This window comes from Dasypus novemcinctus, chromosome 15 (assembly GCF_030445035.2).
Source record: "Dasypus novemcinctus isolate mDasNov1 chromosome 15, mDasNov1.1.hap2, whole genome shotgun sequence".
NCBI classification, from domain to species: Eukaryota; Metazoa; Chordata; class Mammalia; order Cingulata; family Dasypodidae; genus Dasypus; species Dasypus novemcinctus.
Window position 1 is genome coordinate 69,700,149 of NC_080687.1, and position 21,384 is coordinate 69,721,532.

The 21,384-nt window shown below is 42.8% G+C and overlaps 1 protein-coding gene across 1 annotated transcript; it reads right to left on the reverse strand.

The window, feature by feature from the left end:
- Positions 1-9,860: 9,860 nt before the first annotated feature.
- LOC139436509 (uncharacterized) lies at positions 9,861-18,754 on the reverse strand. Its single transcript, XM_071208122.1, has 3 exons — positions 18,670-18,754; positions 12,389-13,189; positions 9,861-9,924 (listed from the first exon to the last, which is right to left on the reverse strand). Exons 2-3 carry the CDS (start codon positions 13,177-13,179, stop codon positions 9,861-9,863), a joined length of 855 nt encoding a protein of 284 aa, XP_071064223.1. The 5' UTR covers positions 13,180-13,189; positions 18,670-18,754.
- Between the last annotated feature and the right edge of the window lie 2,630 nt (positions 18,755-21,384).

Sequence of the window (21,384 nt, forward strand, 5' to 3'; positions counted from 1 at the left end):
CTAGTAATAAGATTAAGACCCACCCTAATTGACTTGTCCTACACCATAATCTCATGAACACATTCTACCTACAATGGGTTCACACCCACAGAAATAGAGTAAGTTTTAGAATATGTTTTTCTGGGATACATAGCTCCAAACCACCACAGTCACTCAAAAGGCAGCTTATGACCAATCAAAAATGACAAAGCACAAAAATGATTTCTTTGCTATTACAGTTAGTTCAAGCTACTGGGGGGTTTTGAATAAAGGAGCAACCTGATTTAAAATTTATTATTAAAAGTAGCACATTGTTTTACTGATAAGAAATGAGATAGGGCTGGCAAGATTGGAAACAAGCAGAAAACTTGGGACAAATCACTGTGGTAAATCAAGAGAGAGCTGTTGACATCTTTGATTAAATCATGACAGTGGAAAGTAGAGACATTGTCAGCTTCCAGATTTATAGCTGATGAATTTGGCTGAAAGACTGGTTATAGTTTGTAAGAGAAGGTTAGATGTCAGATTTGGGTGTGTTCTATTGAGAAGCCGAATAGAAATCCAAGGATAGAGTACATTAGGAGAGCAAGTATGTGAGTTTGATGATAATAGAAAGATGGAAAGCTGTAGGCTTGTGTTATAAAGCTGATCAAATATATACTAATGATAATTATAAATGAGAGATTGAATGATACTACCAAATGAATGGATATGTAAAGAAAAGAGAACAGATTCCATCACGGAACCTTGGGGTTCAGTTTAAATAATAGGGAAAATGAGAAGAATAAAGACTAGGAGATTGATTAGCTGTGGCCATAGATTAGGAGGAAAACTGGGAGATAGGATAAAGAGAAGAGATGTCCATCAAATGCTATTTATAAGTCAAGTAAAATAAGAGACTTATGTTGACCACTGGTTCTAGTGAGGTTGGGATCACTGATGACTTTTAGAGGAGCAGTTTCTGTTCAGTGGTGGGGAGAAAGTCTGTTGAAGTTGGTACAAGATAGAATAGGAGAAGAAATAGAAACAGAAGTGTAGGTAAGTGATATGGGCAGTTTTTCTTTAAAACACACCAGAGAATACAGCAGTAACTTCAGGGAAAAAGGAATTGGTTTTGTGTGTGTGTGTGTGTTGTGTTTAGTGGTTGCTTTTAATTTCTGATGTGAAATATGCATGCATGTATGTATGTTAATGGGCATAATCCAGAAGATGAAAAAAATAGGAGAGGGAAAAATTGCTGGAGCGATGCCCTTTGACAGGTAAGAATAGAATGTACATAGCTCCTAAGTGAAGGGTTCTTAAATCAGAGAAAGAATATATTATTTATTGTAAAGGGAGGAAAGGCAATCATTATGAGCTCAGATGTTGGTTGGAGCATTGTAGAGTTTCTGGCTGTATTTTTAAGTAAAATAATAATAATAAAGAAGGAAAAGGGACCACAGACTTTTAGTTAAGAAGTTTCTTGGCAATAATTGAGGCTTTGCTAAATCATCAATATAAAGAGTGATTTTTAAGGCTATTGAGAATATTTAGAAGAGAATGCCTACAAACATTTCCCTTTGGATTTAGATAAAGAGATACCTGAGTACAGGAGAATTGGTGATGGATAGTGAAAATAAAATAAAAACTTCGTATTTTAGGCCCAGATTGAAGTGGAAGAATTGTTGAAATCTGGTTGATAAAGGTAAATATACTAGAGAGTTAAAAGATAGTGGTCTGAGAGTGAAATGCTTAAAATGACAATATGAAGGCATTCTCGATATTGGAAGTATAGATTGAGAAAAGATAGAAGACAATCTCATTAGAGGCCAAGGAATTAGTTGAAAGACTGTTTGGATTATTTGGATGTGTATTGAAATTACCAAATATACCAGGACTAATGCCAGGAATTTTTTTTTTTTTTATTGACTTTGTAATAATATTACATTAAAAATATATATGTGAGGTCCCATTCAACCCCACCCCCCCACCCCACCTCTCCCCCCCCCCCCCCCCCCCAGCAACACTCGTTCCCATCATCATGACACATCCATTGGATTTGGTAAGTACATCTTTGGGCACCTCTGCACCTCATAGTCAATGGTCCACATCATGGCCCATACTCTCCTCCATTCCATCCAGTGGGCCCTGTGAGGATTTACAATGTCCAGTGATTGCCTCTGAAGCACCATCCAGGGCAGCTCCATGTCCCAAAGCCTCCACCTCTCATCTCTTCCTGCCTTTCCCCATACCCATCAGCCACCATGTCCACTTTTCCCAATCCAATGCCACCTCTTCTATGTGGACATTGGATTGGTTGTGTCCATTGCACCTCTATGTCAAGAGGAGGCTCAGATTCCACATGGATGCTGGATGCAATCCTCCCACTTTCAGTTGTAATCACTCTAGGCTCCATGGTGTGGTGGTTGTCCTTCTTCAACTCCATCTTAGCTGAGTGTGGTAAGTCCAATAAATCATATTGTAGGTGCTGGAGTCTGTTGAGGCTCAGGACCTGGCTATCACATTGTCAGTCCAGAGATTCAAATCCCCTAAATATATCTTAAACCCAACGTTAACTGCACCTCCCGCACATTAGCATGAAAGTCTTATGAAGGAAGATCCCGTCTGAGTCCAGATTCATCACACATAAACACCAGTTCCAAAAAGGGGCCATCTGACCTGGTAGTTAACCCCATCGGCCATGACCATAACTCCCATGGGTCTCTTTAGCCCTCGAAGGAACCGATATCTGGGGGTTGTATCTGCTTTATCTGTCTCTCTGACTCTGCTCAGTTGTGCATGAGGGCAATCCTTCTGCCAGCCTCCAGACTCTTTTTTAGAAACTCGTAGCCATATAAACTCATTTCTCTTTTCCATTTCCCCCTTACTTTAGTTCAAACAGCATTTTAAAGTCATGTTATTTTATGTAGACAGGGATATTCTGCTGATCCACATTGAACCTTCCGTATAAGGTCATTTTCCAGTTGCATCATCAGTTGGTAGTTGATAGTGGTCCCTCGGTGCCAGGGAGGCTCATCCCCGGGTGTCATGTCCCACGCTGGGGGGAAGGCATTGCATTTACATGCTGAGTTTGGCTTCGAGACTGGCCACATTTGAGTAACATGAAGGCTGACAGGAGGAAATTCCCAGGCACAATGTTGCTCTAGGCCTTGTTCTTATTTTAGGCTTATCAGCTCACAAGCATAGTCATTAGCATCAGGGGCTCACCGTTGAACCCTCACTCCCTCCCGGTCCCCGCCGCTGTACCTGGGAGACTGTCGCTGCTCCCCTAGGGACCACGACAGAGCACCACTGATAATGCCAGGAATTTAAGCCTATAAAAAGGTACCTAGTTTCCCTGCCTGCTCCTCCTCCACCTACTTTTCCTGAGACTGTGTTTGTTGACTCTTCCGCTTATGTAATAAAGAATCCCAATTCAAAGAACAAAAATGGACATTTTCAGAAACAAAATTATACAGAAACTGTGACATACATACTTTTCATCAAAAAAAGCAAGAAAGAAAATGAATGACAAAATTTTCTTCTTGCTCATATTATATTTTCCCAATACGGCTTGGCATGGAGATCAGATCCCAGTAGTCACTCAGAGCCCCAAGTTTTAAAAGTTCTATTCTGAATGCATGTAACAGTATTTGTGAAAAACCCTAGTCAAACCATGCTCATAGCAGAAGTAGAAGCAGTATAGTCCAGATAAATAACATGCTAGAATAAAATTAAAAGATAAGGTGACTGGGCACTTAAATTTGTTTGAAACCTGGATAATTTGAAATTATATTAAATTGTCTCTACCTTTTAATATTATTTAGGTATACAATTATAGAGGGTAAATTATATTAACTGATCATCAATTTTGAAAAGCAACCATATGCTAGGCAAAGAAGTTTTAATTACCATTCAGAAATACAGTTTAGTATGAAATGTAGCAGTGTAAAAATTGTTATCAGCAAAGTTTGAGGTATTAAGTTATGAAAGGAAAGAAGTATGGCATGTTTTATAGGTGGGAAAAATACATGTACTAATTTTTTAACACCAGAAATAAAGTTTAATTATGCAATTTATATTTATAAAGGTAACTAATAAAATATTTAAATATAAAATTACTGATAAACTTTACTTTAGTGAGGGGAGTTGAGAATAAAGTAAAATGAGATAAATTCTTCATAGCAGGAAAACAACAGCTATTATCCAAAGGTGCTAAATCAAAGGTAAGTTAGAATAATAATATTGAATGAGTTTATGTTGACTATGAGATTTTTTTAAAACCTGTTTAACCGTTTTTTAGCCCTGTGGACTGGGGATAGAATTGAATGGAAGGTATGGTATTTTGGAACTACGTACTCAAGAAAACCTGCTCTTAAACTGAATCCATTCCTGTGGGTATGAACTCTTTTTAGTAGGAACTTTTGATGAGGTTAATTTGGGTCACCTGTGACCCAGCTGAAACAGGATAGGTCTTAATTCTATTACTGAAGGATTTATAGGAAGGCCACGGAGAGAAAGCCGTGGGAAGCAAGAAACTGAAAGTCAAGGGAACCAGGAAGTAAAAGGAGAGGCCAGCAAAGGCTATCATGGGCATTGCTTTGTGACAGATCCAAGAACAAAGGATCACTAGCAGCCAGCTCCAGAATGCCAGTTTTCAGGAGTAAAGCATTGCTTTGATGGTGCCTTGATTTGGAATTTTCCTAGTTTCAAAAATGTGAGCTAATAAATTCTTGTTTAAGCCAACCTATTGAATGGTAATTGTTTTAGCAACAAGGAAACTAAAACAGAAAGGGAGAATTTAGATTTCACTCTTCTTTGTTGACTTTGAAACTTTTAAATATATATTTATAATTAATATTTAAAATACTATCCAGATATTAGTCTTGAAAACATAGAAGACCAACTGCTTCTTTCTCTAGTGCAGATTCTCAGTGTAGGCTTTTGTTTTATTTTTTGTTTTGTTGTTGACTAATTATCACTGACTGTCACTAGTTTTTGAATGTCATAGAAATTAGATATTGTTGGGTTGTTAGTATCCTTGTCTGTCATTTTGTTGTCTCTTCTTACCACATTTAACATTAATGTGGCAAATACTGAATTGTTTTGATTTACTTTCTAAAATATGAAAATATTTCTTTTCTTTTTCAAAATTTTTATGTTTTTAAATAGATATTTAAATTAAATAAATGTTACATAAAAAATGTAGGGGATGTCTGCTCTCCACACCTCCCACATATACCCACATTAGCAACATCCTTCATTAGTGTGGCACATTCATTGTAATTGATTAACCCATTTTGGAGCATTGCCACTAAGCATGAATTATAGTTTACATTGTAGTTTATACTCTCTCTTACTCAATTCTAGAGATTATGGCAGAATATATAATGAACTGTATCTGTCATTATAATGTCATTTATGACAATTCCCAACTCCTGAAAATGGCAAACTCATGAGCTATTTGCTGTGACCATAGAGTCTGGGTGTCTATTAAGCTCTCAGGATCCCCACTATTTGTGATTGTGTCCAATTTAGCAGTCAGTGAGATCATGCTGAGATGAACATTTGACAACCTATAGGCAACTTGATAATTATTTTCAGGAGAGAAAAGTGAGATACCAACATATAAAGAACATATAAAGAACTGAAAAATGGTAACTTGGGCCAATCTTTAGAGTTTCACATCTATCTGAATGGTGGACTATTCAAATCACAAACATGGATATATGTCTTACATGTGAAGGTGTTCCAAGTATAATGTGAAGTTTTACTGAAGCCCATTACCATGTGGGTATGGAAGAAGTTTTACATATGAAACTGAAATACTGTATTGCTAGAGGCCCAAGCAAGTAGTATGTTACAAAAAAAGGAAAAAGCTTTCTTGCTGTCCATAGGGAGAGAACATCTTAAAACATCTTAGGAGTTTGGCTTTTTTTTTTTTTTAACTCTGAATAAAGCGGATATTCCCAAGTGTATGGCAAGTTAAGTACTTGCCACTTATGAGCAGCCTTAATAGTGGAGCAGAAAAAGGAAAGTAGCATTGACTTTGAAAAGCTTAATGAAGCTCAAAATGACTGACAATTTAGGCAAGAGTAAAAGTTCATTCAAGCAAAAGTTCAGACTGTGTTACTTATTATGTTTGAGGCAATATCTGCTCCCAAGCTTTGGGAAATTTATCAAAGAAAAAAAGGGGATGGGAAAATGTGGAGAATATAAAGCCAGTGTGGATTGGAGGATCCAAAGTTTAAATGAACTTCCTCCAGGATGAACAAACTATCTAGCACAGTGTTGTTCAAAGTGTGTTCCAAGGAGTCTAACCATCAACACCATCTGGGAGCTTGTTAGAAATGCAAATTCATTGGTCTCACCAATACCAACCTACTGATTTGCACAAAGCTCACAGTACATATATTTTGATTAAATTTGTTTGAATAACACTTAGTTAGAGAAGAAACCATACAAAATATTTCTATGTATTGAGATATAATGTATGTACAATAAAATCTGTCAATTTTAAGTGTACAATTCATTGAGTTACCTATGCAGCAAACACCAAGATCAAGATCTTGAACAGTTCCACCCTGCCCAAAATACTGTAAGGTAGAAATACCTTACTGAGTCAATCTCTTTTCCCTCTCTCCAAGTCTTTGTAACCATGGACTTTTTCCCTCTTTTTATTGCATTTTGTTTAATAAAATATAAATGCAAATATACAGTATGTGGTCTTTTTGTCTTTGGTTCATTCACATAACCCAATGTGTTTGAGATTCAGCCATGTTGCTTTATGTCTGAGTGATTTTTAGTTTTCAATAGTATAAATGCATTGACATAATATGATTCATCCCTCCAACAATTAATGGAGAGTTTACTTATTTCAACATTTTGTCTATTATGAATTTAGATGCCTTGAACAATCATATACATTTTTTATGATTATTTATTGTTTCTGTTTTGCATGTGTGAATAAGGTAACTTGCTGCTTTCAAACTTTTAGTTTTAGGCATTCTAATGTGTGTATAGTACATTTTTGGTTTCAATTAGAATTCCCTTAGTGATTAATTGAGGTTGAGCATCTTTACTTGAGGTTATTTTCCTTAGTATACATTTTTATTATTTAGTGAAGTGCCATTCATATGGTTTGCCCATTTTAAAATTCACCCATTTGTCTTATTATTAATGAATTTTAAATGTTCCTTATATCCTTTGTCAGATATATATCTAAAATATTTTTTCCAAATATGGGAATCATATTTGTATTTAAGGTTTTTTCAAAAAGCAGAGTTTTAATTGTGATAATTATCATTGTTTCCTTTTATTTTATATGTTTGTTTCCTATCTAAGAAATCTTTACCTAACCTGAGGTCACGATAATTTTCTCCTATTTCTGTTTTAGAATATTTGCATCTTTAAACTTATAGTTAAATCTATGAATGTTTCAATATAAATTTTTTTTATTATGTAGGTTCAGACATGCGAGTTAAACCAAACCTGGATTCATGGGATAAAATCAAACTAATAACAATATATTTCTTTATATAGATGAAATTTGCTAATGCAATATTTTGTTAAATTGTTCTGCATTTATTTTAACAGTTGTTGAGCAGGACTTTTAAAAATTTTGATTTTATTATCTGGGTAATGCTGGCCTATTTAAATATGTTGGGAAATATTTCCTGTTCCTTGATTTTTTAGAAGAGTTTGTATAAAATTGATATTACTTATTCCTTAAATGTTCATTAGAACTCGATAATGAAGCCCATCTGAACCTAGGTTTTTCTTTGTGGGGAGGCTTCTAAATTCAGTTGTATATATGTTATTTATATGCCCAGTAAGCATTAGTTTATGTCTTACAAGGAATTAACTCATTTTATCTAAATTTTTAAATTATTTGGCACAAATTTGTTCATAAAATTTCATTGAAATATTTTAGTATCTGTAAGGTCTTCTGTGATGTTCCCTTTCTCATTGCTGATATTAAAATATATGTCTTCTCTCTTTTTTCCAAACACTCAGATTAGATTTTTGTCAATTTTACGTAACTGTTCAAAAAGCCAGGTTTTATATTCATTTTATTTCTTTATTGCTATTATAGATTCTATTTTGATGATTTATTCCTTATCTTTATTATTCCCTTCTTTCTGTATATTTGGGTTCAATTTGATCTTCTTTTCCTTGTTTTTAAAATCAATCCATAAATCATCAATAAGAATTTACTTCTATACTGAAATATCCTTAGATACTACTTTAGCTGAATGTCAGTTTTTTATATTTTATTTTTTATGGTTTCATTCATTTCATTAATTTTTTTTTGTTTTCTACAAACCATAAATAATTTTAAAATGCATTTTTTAAAGTATTCAACTATCTGAGAATTTTCCAGATATCTTTATATTATTCATCTCTAATTCAATTCCAATTTCATTTAAGAATACACATTGTATGTTTTCATTTAAATTGGTTAATGTGTGATTTATAGCTCAGACTATGGTCCATTTTAATGAATGCTCCATCTGTACTTAAGTATTATAGATTATGATGTTGTTGGGTGGAATATTCTATAAATATCAATTTGCCCTACTTGGTTGATACTATTGTTCAGATTATCTACATCCTCACTAATTTTCTTCTTCCTTGTTTCATCAATTATTGGGAGTAACTTTGAAGTCCCTAAATATAATAGTACATTTATTTATTTCTCCTTTCATATTTATCAGGTTTTGCTTCATGAGCTTGGAGGTTAGCACATACGTAAAAATAATTTGGGGAGTGTTATATCTCCTTTATTAATTCACTCCTCAAAAATTATATAATGTCCCTTTTAATTTAGTTTTTATTTCTTGGTCTGAAATTTATTTGTTTAACTGTAGCAAAACTCCAGCTTTCTTTTGCTTAGAGTTAACACAGGATACCTTTTTCTCTCTGATTTACTTTTATACCTTCTATTCTTTTATATTTAAATACAGTTTTTTGAGGATGTTATATAATTGTTCTGGATTTTAATCCAATATTGAAATATCTGAACATTACTGTATTTATACTAATTATAATTAGCATGTTTATCAGCATATTTGTTTTACATCTAACAATTTGCTAGTTGTGCATATGTACCATCTCTTCCTTTTTCTTTGTTTCTTCTGCTTTCTTTTGCTTCAACTGAGTGCTTACTCCCTTTCAGTTCTACTATGATTTTATTAGCTATACTTATTTTTCATCATTTTTACTGATTGCTTTAATGCTTCTTATATATATTTGTAACTCATCATACATACTCCAACTTCAATTTATCATTCACTTTGCCTATAATGTAGTAACCTTATAAAAGTACAATTTCACTTTACCTCTTCTTTTCCTTGAACTATTGTGGTCACACACATAACTTCTTTATATGCTATAAATCCAAGAATTCATTGTTACTATTTTTGCTCTAGACATTTGCTTATCATTTAATAATAAGGAAAATACTTTTCTATTTACCTACATTATTAGCATTTCCAACAATTTTCATTTCTTTTGATCCAGATTTCCTGCTGCTGTTATCACTCTGCTGCAGAGGAACTTCATCTCACATTTTTTGTACTTCAGCTCTGCCAGCAGGAACTTGTTTAAAATTTACTTTTTTTTAAGTATTTGTTTTGCTTTCATATTTTAAATATATTTTCACTGGGGAAAGTATTATAGGTTAGCATGTAAAGTCTTTTTTAACTGGTATAAAAATTTATTTTGTCTTTATTTTAAAGAAGCTTCAGAATACATAAATGTTATACCAAAAACATAGGGGATTCCCATATACCCCCTCCTTTCCCCTCACACTATTTTCCCCATTAACAACATCTTTCATTATTGTGGTACATTTGTTACAATTGATAAACACATATTGAAGCCTTGCAACTAGCCACAGTCTACAGTTTACACTTTGCATCACACAATTTTACAAGTTTTGACAAAATGTCTAACGGCTTGTATCTGTTATTGCAAAATCATGCAGAACAATTCCAATATCCCAAAAAAAGTCCCATGTTATATCTATTCTTCCCTCTCTCTCCCCTCAGAACCTCTGGTGACCACTGTCTTTATGTCAATTTTATAGGTTCTTCCATTACTAGAATAATAACGAGTCTACTTCAAATCCATAGTTGCAATCCCTCTTAGGTTTGTTCATTCCTCACTATTGAGAATCTGGACATGGTGATGCCCAGTCTGCTTCCAGTTGACAGGGGGCTTAGACCCCATGAGGCAGGTAGATGGAACTGTCTTACTTGCAGTTGTAGATATGCTCGTTTTTTTTGGGATGGGCATTGTTCATCATGATCAATTCTTAGTTGTCCTGGGCAAGTCCAGTCAACTCTGTGGGCTCGCTGGCAGTGATTAGCGGCCCACGAGGTCCGGGCAGCCTTCCACGGCTCGGCGGGAAGCCCCTAGGCCAGCGCGTAGGCCTAGGTTCTCCAGGCGTGGGGGACGCACGGTAAAAACCACGGAGACAGCCTGAGCGCAGGAACAAGTCTGCTTTATTGCGGAAATACACTTGGTTATATAGGGTTGGGTAGAGGGAGGGGCAGGAGCTGGGGCGGGTTAACTACGGGGCGGTAGTGGATAGGCGGAGTTGTGCAGGCGGCTATGAGGTAGGCAGTAGCCAGGGAAGAAGGCAGATTATATATTGGCAATGTGGGCGGGACTGGCGGGAAGGACAGCAACGGCTGGAGGAAGGAGATAACAAAGGCTGGGGGAAGGGATGCAGCAACAATTGCTCCTTCTGTTTTTTAAGGGAGAGTAGATGAAAACAGAGTATCTCTGGGGAGGACGAGGGGTGAGGGGGCAGAATTGACTGGCTAAGGGCAAATGACATAGCATTTGATCAGGATGCATGTATAGCCCTTAGAGTCGGTACGTGCTAGTGCTAAATGAAATATCTAACCTGATGTTGCTTTTTTGGGGTGGATAGCACTGTGGCTAACTTATCTGCAAAATTTCTCTGACGTATAGCAATAAAGGGGGGCGGGGGGTGCACCCAAGCCCTTTACGCCGAGGGAAACAAACCCGTGCCGGCGGCTACGGTCAGGGAGTTCTACAGTAAGCAGCTTACAGGCAGGAAGTACGGTGGGAAGGGGGGCGAGGACATGGTCGAGATTGAGGAATGGAATCAGAAGCAACGAGACGTTGGTAATGAATTTGGACAAATGAGGAGAATACACTGTCAGCATGATCTTTGGCAAGGCGGATGATTCGTCGAATGGCCCAGGGACCGACGGTGAGGCCCAGGACAATGAGCAGAACTGGGGTTAGTAACGGGAGGAGATAGGGGAGGAGGGGCTGCAGGAAGCCCCAGGAACCAGCAGTTTGGGCTCGTTCAAGTCGGCGTTGGTTGAGACCTTTTTCAAGTTCTTTTAAGCTAGAGTCTACTAAGCCGGTATAGTTAGCATAAACTCAGCATTCTTCTCCTAGAGCAGCACATAGGCCACCTTCTTTAAGGAGGAGGAGGTCAAGGCCTCGGCGGTTTTGCAGGACAACTTCAGAGAGAGAATTAAGAGAGTCTTTAAGGTATTTGACTGCATCACGGAGGTAGATGATATCAGAGTCTACTGCTTGTCTGAGGTTTTGGAGGGCAGATGCTTGTGTGGCTAGAGCTGCAACACCAGTGGCAGCTCCAGCTGCAGCTAGGAGGGAAGTGACAGTGAGTACAGCAGTAATAGGTTCGCGTTTGTGGAGGTAAATAGCTTCTTGCGTGTGATCAAAGGCTTCAAAGAAATGTAGAGGAGTGTGATAAATGACTCGAGGTGTGAGGAGGATAAGAGCACATGTTTCTTTGGTCTTGTTAAGTGTAGCAACAGATAAGCATGGAGTAAGTCCGGTGGAAGAGCAAAGCCATAGGGTAGTGTTTAGAGGAATTAAGTATTTGGTAGAGATATTTGGGGAGGTATAGTTGGCACAGGCTGTAAGGCTGGGAGTGCGAGAAGAACGGGGGTGAATGCATAAACCTTTGGAAGAAATGTGCGTAAAAGTGAGTGGGACATGAGTAGATTGATTCCAATTGCAGGAAGAGGGGGAATCGTCGGTGGAGGAAGTAAAGAGTGGTGAAGGAATAGCAAGTGGATCATAGAGGGGGAGGCTGGGGGAAAGACACAACCAGCAAGAGCGAGTGAGGTTGGGGTGGGAGGCGTTGAGAGAGAAATAGGAGGCGTTTAGGAGTTTGAAGTAGGGACTAGAGGAGGTGAGAGGATGTGGTTGTAAATCTGAAGCAGGGGGGGAAGTGGGCCTAGTAGAAGGAACGAAGGCGGTCGAGGTGGAAGAGATTTTGAGGGGAGTAGATGAGGACGGAAGAAGGTGAACAGTGGGTGGGGGAGGAGGGTTAAGGATGTGGTTGGGACCAATAGCAGAGAGTGGGGCGGAGACAGGTCTTTTCATTATAATAAAAAAGGCACCAGGGTCATACTCGGTCATATACAGACGGATCCCCCAAGTGCGGCCTGTGAACCACTGATCTGAATTAGGGTCTTTGACAGAAAGTGTGACGCGGTCCCATCGATTTACATACTTGAGGGTGAGATATGGGTCTTTGTCTTTTGGGGTTGTAGACAGGCCATAGGCTATGGTTTCACAGCCCCAGGATGGGCAGTAGTAATGTGTCGGATCATGACAGCCTCTCACTGAAGGGGGGCATATATAGTAACCGGAAAGAGTTTTCCCGTAGGGGCCAGTAAGGCCACTGCTAGGGGTGCCTGAGCACTTGGGTCGGGGTGGCAACTTATTACTGATGTATCCCATGTTAAATGTATTTATAACAGAGCTTGAGATTTTAGTATCTGTGTGATCGTATCCAGCTAGCCGGCAAACGTGCAGCGTGAAGGAGGGGGCTCCAGCAGTCACGTTGAAGGCGAGAAGTTTTTCAAACTGCCAGAGGCTGAGGGTCCAATTGAAGGGCTGGTGATTCAGGTTGGCGGTAGCAGAGGAGGCTAGAGACAGCATGAGGATAAGGAGATGAATGAGACGGGGGAGGGTGGAGGGGCAGGAGGCGGGGGTCTGGATAGAGCGGGCTTGTCTGAGGAGTTGAAGAATTTGGCGTTCGATGGGGTCATCATCTTCAAGAGAAAGTCGGCTTAGGCGGCGGGCAAAGAAGCGTTGTCGACGTCGTTCGCGGCGAGAGAGAGCTGGTGTGGTCCCCATGGGCGACGGTGTTGGGGTAGTAGGCTCAGATGAATGTACTTGGGGGCGCATAGTGGTCATGGGAGAAGGACTACAAGAGAGATGAGGATAGCAATTAGAAGCAACCAGGCAATAGCGAGGAGAAGACGTTGACAAAGGTTCCAGTCTGTTGGGTCTGTGGCTGCGAGACAGACAGCTGAAAAGATTGTTCGAAAAATGAAAATTGCAAGAAAAAAGCAAAGTAAGAGTGGGTGGGAGGGGAGCTTGAGGAGCATTTGCACGGTGAGTTCCCTTTATTGATAGGTTATAAGGCACGTTTTGGTGAAGGTCAGGCACTTGTCAACGGCGGGTTGCGGAGGTAGCAGAGGCTTCTCTTGTGCAGAGTTGGGTCTTTAGAAAGATCTGGAATGACAAAAAGGAAAAAAGAGCCCCCATAGAGGAGGGGCAATCAGCAGAAAGAAACTTAGAGAGAGCACTTATTGGAATAGAAACATTTTTAGGAGGGGGCTTGGCCGATGTCTCAATCATTGCCATTAGCATTGTGTTCTGGTATCAAAGGACGTGGGATGTCTTCGGGGTCTGGCGCTAGTGGGCGCGGGATATCATCTAGGTCAAGCTGCTGTGTTGCAGGCCGGATGTACCTTCCTGGGACCCAAAGAGGCTGTCGTTCTGTTTCTGGGAAAATACAGGCGAACCCTCTTCCTTGTGCTAGCAGAGGGGCAGGTTCTTCTTGCCAGCGATTGGAAGCTGGGTCTTTCCAGTAGACCACAGGAGTTTGGGAAGGTGGCCACATAGGTCCCCAATGCTTATGCGTGGGAGAGAGTCCTTGACTATCAAAAGTTAGGAGATTGTGATGGATGAGACAAGCTGTTACAACATCTGCTGGAGCTTTGTGGGGGGAAGAGGCTTTCTCTTTTTGAATGAGTAGCTTGAGCTGTTGATGAGTGCGTTCGACAATTCCTTGTCCTTGTGGGTTATACGGAATGCCGAAGAGATGTGTGATGTGATACATTTGCACAAAGTTGGCAAAGGAAGCACTGCGGTATGCTGGCCCGTTATCTGTTTTGAGGTCCCACGGGACTCCCATGAACAGAATGGCTTGGCGAAGAGCCTTGATGCAATGTTTGGCACTCTCCCCTGCGAGGGGCACCGCGTAGCACAGATGGGAAAAGGTGTCAATGGCTACGTGAAGATACTTGAAGCGGCCGAAGGCGCTGACATGAGTGACATCTAGTTGCCACCGCGAGTTAGGTCGGAGGCCGCGAGGGTTGACACCTCGGGGTTGCAGGGGCCCCAGAGGGAGGAGAGGGGCGCACACGCGGCACGAGCGCACTAGGTGCTTGCAGGTTTCAGCGGGTAATTCTGGATAGAGCTTGCGAATTGTCCGCGCTGAGTAATGAAACCGCGAGTGCAGCAACTTAGCGTGGTTGATGGGGTCTCCAAGCAGATTTTCATCCACAACATAATCTTTGCAGGCTAAAGGAAATACTCTAAAGCTTGACACCGCCGCATCGGCAAGGTTGTTGCCGTGGGCAAGGGGCCCCGGAAGGTTGGAATGACTTCGCAAATGTGTGATGAACCAGGGCTGCTGTCTCGTTTCAAGTAAGCGCTGCATGAAGGCAAGCGCTCGGTCAATGTTTGAATCGCCTGGCAAAAAGGTGGCAAGTGGCAGGCTGCGACAAACTTGTAGTGTGTATAGGCTGTCTGTAAAGATATTGAGAGGCTGGCTTGGGTGGAGATTGAGGACCGCTGCGACCGCTAGGAGCTCGCCTACTTGAACAGAAAAGTCATTGGCGAATACTAAGTGCTGGGGCTCAGGTTTTCCAGGAGTGTAGATAACGGCTGCAAACGCTGTTTTTGAGGCGTCTGTGAAGGCAGTGATGGCTGATGGAATGGGGTTCCGCGCAGGCAACGGGCAGAACGGGTTAGAGAATGCTAACTGAGACACCCCTTGCAGCAAACGGTGATGAGGGTAGTGATTATCAAAGGAGCCGCGAAAGAGCTCTACTAAGCTCTGCATCTGGGTATTGTTCATAATAAGGGAAGAAACTTCTTTGGCATCAAGAGGCCAAATAATAGTGTGCAGTGGGATACCATACGTTTGTATGGAAAGGAAGACTAAGTCAGTGGCCAACGCAATCCAGGCCCTTAGGAAAGGGCAGATTTTTGGGAGTTTGCTCTTTGACGTGTGCAGAAAAAGAAGAGGACCATCTTGCCACAGGAGACCTGTCGGGGTGACCGGCGTCGGTAGAACCAGGGCAAAGATTGGAAGATCTGGAGAGAATCGCTCGAGGCGGCATTGCTGAAGCGCATCACTGACTTGTTGGACGGCTTCTTGCACAGCGCGGGTGATGGTGATCTTTTGCCGGACTGCAGCAGGTGGGCTATCTTTGGTTTGCAGAAGCTCGAAGAGAGGCTGCATTTGTGCTGTCGTGATGGGAAGAGCTGATCGAAGCCAATTGATTTGCCCACAAAGTTGCTGAAGTTCAGTCAGTGTCATAGTGGGAGAGATGTGCAGCTGAGGGCTTGACGGTTGTATGAAGTGATGGAAATGAAAGCCCAAGAATTGAAAAGGAGGTTTGAGGTTTATTTTGTCTGACTGTACGGTAAGCCCGAGACTCGAGAGGTTGGTCATCACTGCAGAAAGCAGGTCATTGAGAAGGGTGCTAGAACTCGCTGCTAAGAGAAGATCGTCCATATAATGGATGATGTATGTTTCTTCAGGCTGGAAATGAGAGCGCAGCGGCTCGAGGGCACAGTTGACATAAAGCTGGCACATGGTGGGGCTATTCCGCATACCTTGTGGTAGCACTCTCCACTGGAATCGGGGTGCTGCGCCCTGGTTGTTAGTGCGTGGGACTGTAAATGCAAATCGTGGGCAGTCCCGCGGGTGAAGAGGAATGGAGAAAAAACAGTCCTTGATGTCGATGGTCGCCGCATGAAAATGCTGGGGGACTGCAGTAGGATGGGGGCAGCCTGGCTGGGGTGACCCCATCGGCTTGATGTGCTTGTTGATTTCTCGAAGGTCGTGGAGAAGGCGGAACTTGCTAGTGTTTTTTTTGTTAATGACAAAGATTGGTGAGTTGTAGGGACTGGTGGACGGCTCAATGTGCCCCGCTTGTATTTGTTCCTCGACGAGGGCAGAGAGAGCCTGTAACTTGTGCACGGGCAAGGGCCACTGCTCGACCCAGATGGGCTCCTCTGTGTCCCATTCCAGAGGGATAGGGTCAGGTCTTGAGACAGGAGCAGTGGCCCCTAGAAGAGGGGGGCAGCGCGGCTGAGAAGGCTTCTGTGGTGATTCGAGCTTTTAGCTGGCTGAGGACATCTCGTCCCCACAGGATGGTTTGAACTGAAGAAAGGACGAGTGGACGAATTTGGCCTTCGTGACCTTCTCGATCGTTCCAATGCAAAGGCTGTGATGTCTTCCAGGAGGTAGCAGCTCCCGTGGCGCCAATGACTTGAGGGCCGGTTTCGAGGGGCCAGTGGTTGAAGGCAGCGATTTCAAAGGGAATACAAGAGATTTCAGCACCAGAGTCTAAGAGCCCTTCAAGCCACTGCCCGTTGATTTTGAGCTCGAGGGAAGGTTTCTGGTGACGTGTGATAGGCATTGTCCACATTAGGGCTTTGGAGCTCTCTTGAAGGCCTCTTGGGAGAGGGGCTGAGGCCTGCCCCGTTGGAAGTTTAAAGGCTGTTGCGAGGAACGGCAATCGCGAGCCCAATGGTACCCTTTTCCACAGCGCGGGCATGGTGTGGGGGGGCCTCTCGGTCGGCGCAGTGCCTCGGCAAGGCGGGGAGCCGCTTGTTGAGGGCACTCACGGATGAAATGACCAGGTTGACCGCATCGAAAGCAGGCAGAAGCAGAGGCAGAGGACACAGCCATGGCGGAGGCGAAGGCAGTAGTAAGTGCTTTAGTTTGAGGGTCAATATCTCAGCAGGCTAAGACCCACTCGTGTATCTGCTTGTCGCGAAGAGGGAGGATGACAGTCCGGAAGGGTGCGAGGCATCCGTCGAGAATAAGCTCTTTTGCTAACATAAATTGGGCGTCTTCATTGGTGATTTTCCGCTGACAGGCTTCTAGAACGCGTGCGACAAATGCAGGAAAGGTCTCTTGTGGGTCTTGAAGCATTTGCGCAAATTTGGTAGATTGCTTGGAGGAGACTAACGAAAATGACCGCTGGACAAGGTTCTTTGCTCGTTGCCAAAACCCTGGATCTATATTGACATAAGACTGAGGATTAGCAAAGCCGTTGATTCCGGTGTAGGCGTCCGGTGGATCTCTGACACCGATGCGGGCGTTCTCTGCTACTTGCTGCTCAACAGCATGCTGATAATAGGCACGCCATTCAAGAAACTGACCAGGCGGAAGGATGGCGCGGGCTAAGGAAATCCAGTCATAGGGGAGCGCAATTTGAACTCCCAGTTCTTCTAACAATTGTTGGACATATGGGCTACCTATACCATCTTCTTTCACGGCCTTTCGCAGTGTCTTGATCTCTTCGGCCGTAAAGGGAAGCCAGGTCTGAGGGCGCTGTGGCGTAGGCAGCGGGTTGAGCGGGTAAAGCTGAGGGGCAGAAGGGTGCGCTCTTCCGGAGTCGCCGTTATATGGTGGTGGCGAGGGATGAGCGGTAGCGGGAAACAAGTGAGGGAGTGGCAGCTTAGCAGCGTCAAGGCGGCAACAAGCTGGTGGCGGGACCCTTTTGAGCGTCGGACAAGATGGCGGTGAAGCCACGTCATTTCCGGGAGCCGGCCAAGATGGCGGCGAAGTTACGTCACTTCTGGGGGCCGGCCAAGATGGCGGCGAAGCTACATCATTTCCGGGGGCCGGCCAAGATGGCGGCGAAGCTACATCATTTCCGGGGGCCGGCCAAGATGGCGGCGAAGCTACATCATTTCCGGGGGCCGGCCAAGATGGCGGCGAAGCTACATCATTTCCGGGGACCGGCCCGGGGGATGATGAGACAGGAAGGGGCGGGTAAAGGCGAGAGGAAGAGCCTTTGTTCCCGCCGGCGGGCTCTAATCCGGGTGAGGAAGAAGCAGGAAGCACGCCATCTTGGGCAGGGGTGGAGGAAGGAGGAGGAGGTCCGCTATTCTGAGGAGCCACAGAAACGGTTTCTGTAGGCGGCGGGGAGCGCGAGCGGGGAGGCTCGCGCTCGAGAGCTGTGGCGAGCTGGTCAGACAGAGAATTCGTGTCTCTAAGATCATCGGGCTCATAATCATTGGATTGTTTGATCGATTTGTCCAGGATGACTTCGGATGGTGCACCAAGGAGGCAGGCACGAACGGCCACAAGAGTAGGCAGCAGGCCGGGCGGAAAAGACCGCCTTTCATGCTCTATGGCAGAGGTAACTCGATCTATTAGCCGTGAGTACGTGTCCGGGCTCCAGAGCTGGCAGGTGGCGAGCCACGGATTGAAGGGGAGTAGTAAGTCCTAATATTTTTGGAGCTGTTTCAGGGAAATGCGAACCCCATTGGTATCAAGCAGGGCGGCTAAAAGCCGAACCTGAGGGGTATGGTGTGAAGAGAGGGAGGTGCCCATAGTGGGAGAAGAAAAGACGGCGACGGGGTCCCTACCTGGAGAGCTGAAATGGTCGCCAGTAGACAACAGCAACAGCAGACAACAGGGGCCGTAAGGCGGTGGAAGGAAAGGATCCCGGACGAGCCCCCAGGTGTGGGCTCGCTGGCAGTGATTAGCAGCCCACGAGGTCCGGGCAGCCTTCCACGGCTCAGCGGGAAGCCCCTAGGCCGGCGCGTAGGCCTAGGTTCTCCAGGCGTGGGGGACGCGCGGTTAAAAACCACGGAGACAGCCTGAGCGCAGGAACAAGTCTGCTTTATTGCGGAAATACACTTGGTTATATAGGGTTGGGTAGAGGGAGGGGCAGGAGCTGGGGCGGGTTAACTACGGGGCGGTAGTGGATAGGCGGAGTTGTGCAGGCGGCTATGAGGTAGGCAGTAGCCAGGGAAGAAGGCAGATTATATATTGGCAACGTGGGCGGGACTGGCGGGAAGGACAGCAACGGCTGGAGGAAGGAGATAACAAAGGCTGGGGGAAGGGATGCAGCAACAAACTCTGCTGAGATTTTAGGACTCAGTGGCATATGAACAGCTGAAAGATTTACATCTGTGGGACATATATTTAATGGAGATAGTGCTAATTATAGGTTCAAATAAAAGGGGCAGAAGAACCATATGTAGGGAAATTATAAATGAATCTAACTGACACATTGTGGAAATAGGTTATTAAATAAGACTCACCGAAAGGGTGCCAATTTCCTGGGGTTGTCTGTCCTACCTATAGCATCTAGATGTCTCTAGAGCCCTCAGGAAAACCCCTGCTTCAGGCACTGCTTTCTGTGGCAGGTAGTGAGATCCTCCTGAGATGTATATAAGCATAACCTCTGGAATGACTTCCCAACTCACTTTGACATCTCTTAGCTATAAAAACTCATTTGTATTTAATATCTCCCTCTTTTGGTCAAGGTCTTTTCCAAAATGAATTGCTAGTTGGTGCTTGGTAATAATTCCTCTGTGCCAGGGAACCTCATCATAGGGAGCCATGTTGCATGACCAGGGAGGAGGTAGTGAACTTATATGATAACTTTGGCTTAGAGAGAGACCACATCTCAGAAACAAAGATGTTTTCAGGAGGTAACTCTTAGACAATATGTATTACTAGGCTAAGTTTCAATTTCACAGTTTCAAGGTTCATAAGTACAGCCATCAATGTCAAGGACCTGCCATAGTGGTCTGGCCTCCTTTGCTAGGCATTGCCCACATACTCTAGAGATTCTTGCCGTTCTGTGAGGGAATATAGCAGGACCCCCAGGCTCGGAATTCAATATTCCGTCTACTGTGTTGATCTCTACCCACTAAAACAACATCCCATAAGCACACGAGCACATTCATATTCTATAGATGCATGCCCCTGTCAAACCCTTCCCCACACCTCCCCCCACTATTGACACCCTGCACTAGTGATCCTGCCCTGCCACATTTGCAACCGTTCTGAAATCCAAAATCTCCCCCAAAACAAAGCCATCAAGAAATAACAATAGTAAAATTTTAAAATGTTAAAAAAATTTTTGTGTTGTGCATTTCATTAATGTAAGATCTATTATCATTTACATATATTACCAATTTCTTCTGTACATTCTCCCAGTGTCTTAATTTTTTTTAGCTTTATTTTCCAAGAAGCTTTAGATTACAGAAAACTCACATAGAAAATACAGGGGATTCCCATACACCCCTCTTCATCCCCCACCCACATCCTCCCTTACCAATAACATCTTACATGGTTATGGTACATTTGTTATGTTCAATGAAAAAATATTGAAACATCGCTATTAAACTTGGTTAATGGTTTATATTGTGGTTTATCTTTTGCACCATATAGCTTTATGGGTTCTGACAACATGTATAATGGCCTGCACCTCTCATTGGAAGATCACACAGAACAACTCCAATGCCCCAAAGATGGCCTATGTTCCACCCAATCCTCCACCCCCTCTCTTTGGAACCAATGGCAATCACTAAGTTTCAATTTTTAAAGAATAATGTTCATAGTTGCATGCATTAATATTGAGGGCTTGACATACTGATGTGTTTTCTTTTATTAGATCCTGCCTATGTACTTGAGATATTCTTGCCCCTCTATTTGAGAACATAGCAAGACTCCCAGGATGGGAATTTAATATTTTCTTGTTAATTGTGTGGTCTTTGCCCATTGAGATAACCTCTTGTTCCAATATGAACATATTTGTGTTCCATAGAAGCATGCCCCAGGTATACCCTTTACCACATATCCTAACAACTGATGCCCTGCATTTGTAACTGTCCTCTGCCATATTTACCAAAAAATAAAATCCCACCATTGTAGTTTCAACCATAGACCTATAAGTCCCCAGAATTCACCTCTTCATTCCTCCAATTCTCCCCTAAGTTCCATGGATAGTCCACTCAACCACTCAACCCTGTTCACCCTCACATTCCAACACCATTGACCCCATTCTAACTCCTGTACCACCGTCACCTGCTCCACCCCTTCCACCTAATCATGGGTGTATTAGTCAGCCAAAGGGGTGCTGATGCAATATACCAGTATTGGCTGGTTTATATAAAGGGTAATTATTTGGGATAGAAGCTCACAGTCACAAGGCACTAAAGGGTCCAACTCAAGGTACCCTAAGAGTTACTTTCTCACCTAAATTCTCTTGCCATGTGTTGACACAAGATGGTGGGTGATATCCAAAATGGTTCAGTCTCCTCCTCCTCCCAAGACCCCATGATCCC